This window comes from Octodon degus, unplaced genomic scaffold (genome assembly GCF_000260255.1).
Source record: "Octodon degus isolate 3935 unplaced genomic scaffold, OctDeg1.0 scaffold00099, whole genome shotgun sequence".
Classification (NCBI taxonomy): Eukaryota; Metazoa; Chordata; class Mammalia; order Rodentia; family Octodontidae; genus Octodon; species Octodon degus.
Genome location: NW_004524675.1, coordinates 4,679,035 through 4,687,820, shown reverse-complemented (window position 1 = coordinate 4,687,820; position 8,786 = coordinate 4,679,035). Strand labels below are relative to the sequence as shown.

The window sequence follows — 8,786 nt, the reverse complement described above, 5'->3', positions numbered from 1 at the left end:
TCTCCAGGTGACTCTCCTTAGGCACACTCTACATCATCGATCACATTGCTCTGTGGCCCCATAATCTCCTTAATCAGAATATTTGGGACACAACTGAGTTACATGATGTTACAGTACAGGTTCTCCTATGACCTGAGTCTTCACTGATTTTGAAATGTTAGGGTCAAAATGTTGGCTGTCCTTGCAGCCCTTGTTTTTCTCTAATTTTTGGTCTGCAAACTTAGGTTGTTAACTCCCAGAAGAGAAGCTTATTATTACCCTACAAAATATGCAGTTGGGCTTAACCTCATTATCTGTCTGAATATCAAACATCTTAGGCATAACATGGAACAGGTATTTTCCATCAACTATTGATATGTTAAATTTTAAGTCCCTACAGAATATGGAGGAAAAGAAATTTAAAAATGAAAAATATTTAAAGAATATGAATAAACAATTATATATTTTTACACAGAAATTTAGAAATCTAACCATATACAACATTGCATTTTTTTTTTTTGGCAGAACCAGGAATTGAACTTAGGCCCTTGTGCTTGCCAGGCAAGCACTTATTCTACTGAGCCATCTCCCTGGCCCCTATACAGCATTGTATCAGGACAGTCCTGTGATATTCTTTTCCTGTGTCTTTCTTTCATTTATTACCTTTTCTTTTTTTTAAAAAAAAATTTACTTGAGAGACAGTATGATAATAATTGGTATGTCATGACAAGAAGTATGTATTTAGAAGACCAGAATGACAGCATTGCAAGCATGACCCTTCTATTATATATTGCTATGTTCAGTGCAGTTGCTTGGTTCACAGGTATCAGCATGTATAGTTAGTTAGGGTGAGAATCTTACCAATTAACTGCTAGTTTCAAAAACCTGCTGATGTTTCTCAGGATTATTGCCTTACCCATTTTGTGCATATAAATGTATGGCTTTACCCCTGTTTTGTTTCCCAGCTTTTCTATTTGCCCTCTCCTCATTGTCCAATCCTCAAGTTCTTGCTTTCCTTTTAATTGTGTTATACCTTTCTATTTGTAGTTCTTCTTTGGAGTTCTTATACTAGAGAGACTATATGATATTTACACATGTGGGTCTGGTTTATTTCACTTATGAATATATTTTCAAATGGCATCCCCTTAAATATAAATGCTTCAAGTTTATCATTCTTTATAGCTGAGTAATAAACCATTGTATAAAGATACTACATTTTTTCATCCATTCCTCAGGTGAAGGGCATCTTGGTTGTTTCCAAGATTTGGCTATCATAAATTGTGCTGCTATAAACATAGGCACACATATATCACTATGATATGACATTTTCAGTTCCTCTTGGAAAATTCCCAGTAGGGGGATAGCTGGCTTGAATGGGATTTCCAGTCCTAGTTTTCTAAGGAGTCTCCACACTGATTTCCAAAATAGTTGCACCAGTCTATATTCCTACCAGCAGTAGAGAAGGGTTCCTTTTTCCCCACAACCTCTCCAACATTTGTTGTTGGTTGATTTCTTTATGATAGCCATTCTTTGTAGGGTGAGATGGTATCTTAGTGTCATACAATATATATTCTTGGGGAGGCAAAAACAGCAATAACAAGCCCCTCAAGCAGTCTTGCATTTCTAAGAATGTTTTTCTGTGATGTTGAGGATTGAACCCAGAGCCTCACTTGTACCATACTTACCACTGAACTACACTTACATCCCAAGAAAATCTATTTGTAATGGCACTACGGAGCCCACTGGAAATTCACCTGACAAACATTTATTCAGCACCTGATAGATTTTGGGCTGGTGAACAGATCTGATTTTCATCTTAATGCAATTTAGAGTCCAGTACAGTGTTTTACTACCTTTTTATTATCCTTCTGGAGAGCTGTTTTAGAAGTTTTATTCCAAAATTCCCCCACATTAAATTTAATATCACAGATGTGCTACACAATTGTTTATGTATGTGTCCCTTTGGATCTCTATAAACCATTATAATATCTAAGACTTATTCCTCCAAAACTCAATTTTCAGCTTCTTGGAGGTTCTGTCACCTGTACTGAGATCTATTTAGTGTCTCAACACTCTGCATAAGTATTAAAGGCAGAGAACTTTCCTGTCCATAGTCAGGAAGAAGTGTCATAGTGGAAGAAGGGTCAGAGAGCTGACATTATTGGCTCTGAAGGGGGAGGAAGAGCCCTAGACTAAGGAGTGCCAGAGGTCTCTACAAGCTAGAAAGAGCTTCTAGAAACCACCACAACATTCTCCCTTATAGCTTCCAAGGAACACTGCAGATAACTGATGTCAGCCTAGTGATTTTCTGACTTGTACAAGTATAAAATAATAAATGTGGTTGTGGTAGGGAATGAATATGAGTGACTAGGTGGCTTAGTGTGAAAAGAAATCTTAAATATTCATGCCAACTTACAAAGGAAAAACTCAGGGCATTATAATGAATAAAAATTAAAAGTTCTCCAAAAGCAAGAAGACATGTGTCTAAGAGGCTCTGGGGTGGTCCCTAGGCTGAAGCCACATCAGAGCTAAGCACTGAATGTCCATTAAGTGTTAATGGGAGAACCATGGGACCTGGAGCCTTCCCTGTGGGGGAGCAACATCAACAAAGAACAAAGAGGTAAAGGAGTTTGGTGCCTTGATAGTGGGATGAACTGAAAATTTAGTGGGACTAAAAGTCTTGGATGAAGAGAGGGTCATAGGAAGTAGGCAGAAAGCAGCCCTGCTGCAAGGCCTAGGAAAGTGTGGCATGTGGTTCAGATTTTAATCCTACAAGAGATGAGAGTCTACTGAAGGCTCTAGGCAGATTATTTAAAGGAAGCAGTTGGTGGATTATGGGGGAGGAGCAAAGCAGAACAGAGTGTTCAGAGACAGGTTGTGCTGAATCTGAGAAGAAAACTAACTCCAAGAAGACCTTGGGAACATGCAGTTTGCAACCTCTATCCCTGCTTAAGAGCAACACTCCAAAGCCCAAGGACTAATCCAATGGCTGAAATTGTGTTTAGTTCTTCCAAAGCCCCGAAATGCCCCAAATGTGATGGACATTGGACACAACTTTGCTGTCATCAACATCAGCTCCGAGCCTTACTTTGGGGATGGACCGATCAAATCCAAGAAACTCCTGTACAAACCAGTTAATCATCATGAGGGCTGGAGACACATTCAAGGTAAGATTTGGCAAGAGAGGTCCCAGCTAGGGCTATGGCACGGGAAAATATTTGTCCCCAATCAAGGAAATCCTTTTCTCTCTGTCTCAATCCTCTACCCCCAGAGGTAGCTGTAGGAGAGAATTCCATTTCAGACTTTTTGGAAGAAAATACAGAAAGCCCTCTGTCTTCTGTAACTGACTTTATGAAAGCTGGATATGGGTCACAGCCTTAGCCTGCATCATGCTTTACTAGCTGTTTCCATATTTTCCCAACAGGCTTGCCTAGCTCTCCAGTCCTGTCTTCAGTCTATCTTGTCTGGGCATCCTGAAAGATATATACATATCACATTTATACTGCAATTGTGGTAACAAGAAAGCATGAGGAAGGTAGAGAATCTGCTTAAGTCCTAGGAGTGACTGTTTCTCATTTCATGTCTTATTCAATCCTGCAGACTCCTAACCTGGAGACTTTTAGAAGAATTCGAACCTGAAAATTGGGCTGTGGCAGAGAGCACTAGAGTGGGCAGAGAAGGGAGCACAGGCAAAGGAGGAACAGGTCCCTTCGCTGGCTTCCTGAAACACAATAATGCAACAAAAAGTGACAAAATGTTACAAGTTCATGAAAACAGTCACATTTATTTCTAAGCACAGACTACAGTTCTGTTTGTTACATCATGACATAAAAGTCATGATTTTAAGAAGAATGCTTTATTGACTGACCATGGTGCTTTAACTGGAATGTCTTGCAGACAGACTTGCCCCAATCAAGTTTGCATGTAACATGTCCCCTTTCTTCAATACTTTCCTCTTACTATGCCTGTGATTTCCCGCAAAGGACCCTCCACTCACTGATGACTCAGATGGCCATAAACTAGAAGAAAAGGAGGGTTTTCATCAGCTCAGTGAGGGTGCTGATCTGTGTACATTGAATAATGTCACTATATCATTTGTTACTGTGCTATTCACATTGTATTCCAGACTTAGTCAAAATTGGGCATCTTAGGGATGTACAGCTGATTCTCTGGATTGCTCTTTCTACCATCAATGGCTAGATCTTTGTTTTTTCCTTTGATCACATGAGAGTAACAGTCTATCACCTTTTTCTTCAAGTGGACATTCACAATGTAGGTTTCAAAGAACTATTAAATATGAGTCATTTTTTTCCATACAGTTAGTAATTTATCATAAAGCAAGAAAGTATTTTTGTAATATCTATGGAGTGCTTGGCTAAAGCAAATACCTAAGAAGAAAAGCATGTATCATTTGTTCATGGAAATTATTTTCAAGGACCTTCAGAACCTTTCATCCTAATGACATAGCTATTAAAAATCAGTTGTCCAGGGCTGGGGAGATGACTCAGTGGAATAAATGCTTCCCTGGCAAGTGCAAGGGCTTGAGTTCAATTCCTGGTTCTGAAAAAAAAAAAAAATCAGTTGTCTGGTCACGTTAAGCAAACCTGAGCCTTGTTGAGAGCTCAACTGTAATTAGTCTTATGTACTTGAAAACAGTAAATATAAAATTATTTTATATTATTCCAGTTCATTTTTCCTCTGTAAGTCTAGTATTGCATATAGTCAAGGATTTTTGAGGTATTATTTACAAATGGAAAAACAAAAGTTCTAGAGCAGAAATATATTGCCCAGAGGCAGATATTAATGTGTGCAATTTCACCTGGAAATATCCTTTCGAAAGGCCAATTCTCTTTATATTAGAAATAACGACACCTTGAAAATCAAATTACCTGTGTTTCACTAGATGTTGAAGGTTTAAAGATCTGAATTCAGTTCACATTGCAGTAACAGCCATCACAGTTTGGAGAATATAGCACAGTGCAAACTGAAGCATTCTGGGCTTTCTGTCTTTTCAGTGACAAATGAGATTGTTACACTCAACTATTTGGAGCCTCGGACAGAATATGAGCTCTGTGTGCAGCTGGTCCGTCTTGGAGAGGGTGGAGAAGGGCACCCTGGACCTGTGAGGCGGTTCACAACAGCGTCCATAGGTCAGTGGATGCCAGAAGGCCTTGATTCATGAGCTGGGTGGGAGGGAGAGGAAAGGGAAAGAGGAAGGAAGACCAGGAAGGGCGGGACAGGGGGCTGTGGGTGGGGTGTGGGAGGAGTTTGCTGTAGAATGGGTGGGAAAGTGACTGGAAGGCTGCAGCTTGAAGCCAGCCAGTTCTTTACTTGGGTGGACTCCTGGGCAGGGGCTGTGGCCAGGGAGTGGGGACAGAGAAGGAAGCAGATGAGCCTTCGGGCAGGCAGAGACCTCCCCTGGGACGGAGGATTTATTTAGTAGTAACTGTGCTGAACCTTGGCTCCTGTATTTCACCACTAGCTTCCTGTTTCCTGCCTAAGTGTCTAGACCAGGCTTCTGTTACACATGTGCTTCACAAGTTCATTTATTTTTAAAAATAATTTCTAATTTTTCAAAATAATTAAACACATACTTATAACATTCAAAAAAAAAAAAAAAAACCAAACAAACAAAAAGAAGAGCTTCTATCTAAAGAACAGCACTCCCTTGCTTCACCCCCTCCTCCTCCTGGTCCTCCTTCCTATAGACACTTGTTTTATCTCTGTTTTTTATTTTATTTTATTTTTTAATGTATTTGGTATGGGGTCTTGCTGTGCAGCACAGACTCATAGTGATCCTCCTGTTTTAGCCTCCCCAGAGCTGGGATGATAGGCATGTGCCACCGTGCCTGCCCAGTCTCGGGGGCTGCCTTGAGCACTCAGGGCAGGGCTGGCGCAGCATGTGGGATTAAACCTGGGTCCTTGTACTTTCCAGGCAGGTGCTCAGACTGGTAAGCTACCTCTCTGGCCTTCCATGTTGTTTCTTATAACATTTACCTCTGTGTGTTTGAATCAATGATTTCCAAATACTAGTGTGTATCAGAATCACCTGGAGAGTTTGTTTTCTTTTTTTTTTTAATTGTGGAGCCAAATGTAATCTTTTCCTTGGTTCATAATTTTTCCATATGTTGATCTACTATAAGCTGGAAGATATGGAATAATTTGATGGTAAACCAGGGGAAAATCCAGCTGTTTTTCAGGGATTGTGTACCTGACAGGAGCATCCCCTTTCCCACGATGCACCTCCATTCATCTGATCAGCATCATTCTTAAAGAACCAAATGGGACTCAAATTTGCTCTGAGGCTTTTAGATGTACTGCATATGTAAGATGTGACTTCCAGGGAGCCTCTCATGCTATGAATACAAAAAATGAAACCAACACTGTATATAAGCTAGAAGCTAAAGGCATCTCTTTGACTGCAATGAAAGGGATCCCTGATGGGTCAACAGGTTGCTACTAAAAGGCAAATAGGAGTTCATGCTCTCTCAGGTTAGTGTTGTTAAATCAAGAAAGAAGGTCATCATCTGATTCAGGGGTAAAATACTTATGAAAAAGAACAGAAAATATTCCCCACACCCACTGTGTTAGCCCTCAGAATATGTTCCAGGTGGGATATATTAAGAGACCTCTTGGAATACTTTAAAGAACTTCTTAGGGGTGAACAGAAAGAGAATTCTTGAAGGCTCTCCTTTCACTCATCATTTGAATTTTTCTGATGCTAGTTTCTTAATTCACCTGGCATTGTGCTGTTGGTATGTGCTGACTGAGGTACTGAAGGCCAGGGAGACTAGGAGAGCAGAGAATAAAACACATTCTCAACACACTGCAGAAAGACATTGGACTGAAGGTTTACCCTGTTCCTTGAGGGAAGGAAAAGAAGGAAATGACTGTGCTTATGGAAGCACAGTCCTAGGAGGTTTGTATGTCTTCTCTAAAACACTGCATTTCCATGATGCTTTGTCATCAGAAGCTCAACTCACCATCCTCAGTTTATTTCACAACTTAAACTTTAGAGACTAACAAAAAGAGTGAAAGGCCATTGTCTTACCTTGTTTGGATTATAGAGAAAGGGCTAATGAGATCTGTGCCTAAAGTCAAGCTAAGGTGTTCCTCTTGACTCATTCTCATTGGCCTAAAAACTGTCAGCACGAGGGTTTGACCTGCTCCACTTCAGAGCTAGGCCAGTTCACCCCTCCTTAGGCAACCTGTGGGCCTCTGATCCCAGAAGGTCACCATATTGATAATGAACTTAGTGTGAACACCTTATTGGCACATTACATGGTAGCCCAGAACCCCTGAATTCAAGTGATCCTCCCACCTCAGCATCCTGAGCAGCCTAGACTACAGATACATGCCAACATGTGGGCCTGAGAACAATCAGAACTGTCTGGTCAGACTCCCTGAGAGATAAAAAAAAAAAAAAAAAGCATGTTCTTCCTCTCAATTTTAAATATGATGAAATGTTTCTCAGACTCATTTAAAAAAAATCACCCCTGTCTCAGTTACTTTCTTGTTGCTTGACAAAATGCTAGATATCCACAAGAAAAAGGAGGAAACATTTATTTTAGGTCATAATTTATAGTGGTGTCAGTCTATAGTTGGCTGGCTGCAAGTAGTGGGAAATGGCAGAAGAAAACAGTTCATGGCATAGCAGTTAGAAGCACTTGACTTCCTTATTCATGCCATTTTTATTTAATCTAGTCTACAAAAGTATTGGTTGGCACTACCCACTGCATGGCAGATCTTCTCTCTTTTATAAATTCATTATCTACACCCAGATCTATGTTAAACAAATCAGTGGGCTAATCCAATATTACAAAGCCATGATCCAGTCATCTCCAAAAAGCCCCACTTACAAACACTTGAGGCTTTGTGAGGACATCTAGGTATAAATAATAACATTCTGTCTCTGGCCCCTAAAAGGCTCATGTATATCCCTTTATGTAAAATGTATTTAGCCCATCTCTGAGAGTTGCCAATCTGTTTTTAGCATTGCTGAAAAGTCCAAGTCCAAAGTTCTAAGGCAAACTCTTAGATATATGCACCAAAAATGAGAAGGAAGTTAATCATTCTAACATAGAATGACACAAGATAAACATTTGCATTCCCAAAGGTACAGCTAGCAGAATGGAAAGGGATGGGGCCCACAGTAAGAACAAAATCCAGCAAGGCAAACACTAAACCCCATATTTTTGTGTCCAGCACCTGGCACAATCTTTGGTATGATGTGAAATCCAGAGGGGTAGGGGGTCCTCACCCCTGTATGGTACTGCCTGTGGTTGTAGCCCCCATGGCCTCCTTGGGCTGGCTTTGCTCACTCCTTGTGACATTCCTCAAATGATCCCCATCCCTGGCTTCTTCAAATTCTGGGGTCAGCACTGCACTTTTGACTTCTCATTCACCATTTTACATACTACCTTCTCAAAGGGACATGGCCCAGCCTCTCAGGCCTTCTTCTGAAATATGAGTGGGGGTGTTTCTGACCACACAACTCTTACATTCTGCACGTGCCTAAAACTAGCACATGTAGATGATGCTGAGATCTACTGGACTGTTAGCCAAGCTTCCTTTTCTCTTGATTGTAGGGGCCAAGTGACTGGATGGTTGAGTATCATGAACCAATCCTAAGGGAAAACTTCTCTAGGTCACTTCTGTTCTGATGTCCTGGGCTCTCTTCTCAAAAAAACAAAAAAACAAAAAAAACCCCCAGTATTTCACCTTTGCAATTTTGAGTCTGAAAAGGTTGAAGTCCTTGTTATTGAGCCATTTTTATTGTCCTATTGCCAAATACTTTTTTTTCTTAC

General features: G+C 40.4%; 1 protein-coding gene across 1 annotated transcript in view; it reads left to right on the top strand.

Moving 5' to 3' along the window:
- The window catches only part of Tek (TEK receptor tyrosine kinase), a 182,391-nt gene that overhangs the window by 105,091 nt on the left and 68,514 nt on the right, over positions 1-8,786 (top strand). Inside the window, exons 10-11 of the mRNA XM_023723507.1 lie at positions 2,985-3,146; positions 4,995-5,129. Coding sequence (XP_023579275.1) covers positions 2,985-3,146; positions 4,995-5,129 — 297 coding nt within the window. The remainder of the gene's footprint in view (positions 1-2,984; positions 3,147-4,994; positions 5,130-8,786) is intronic.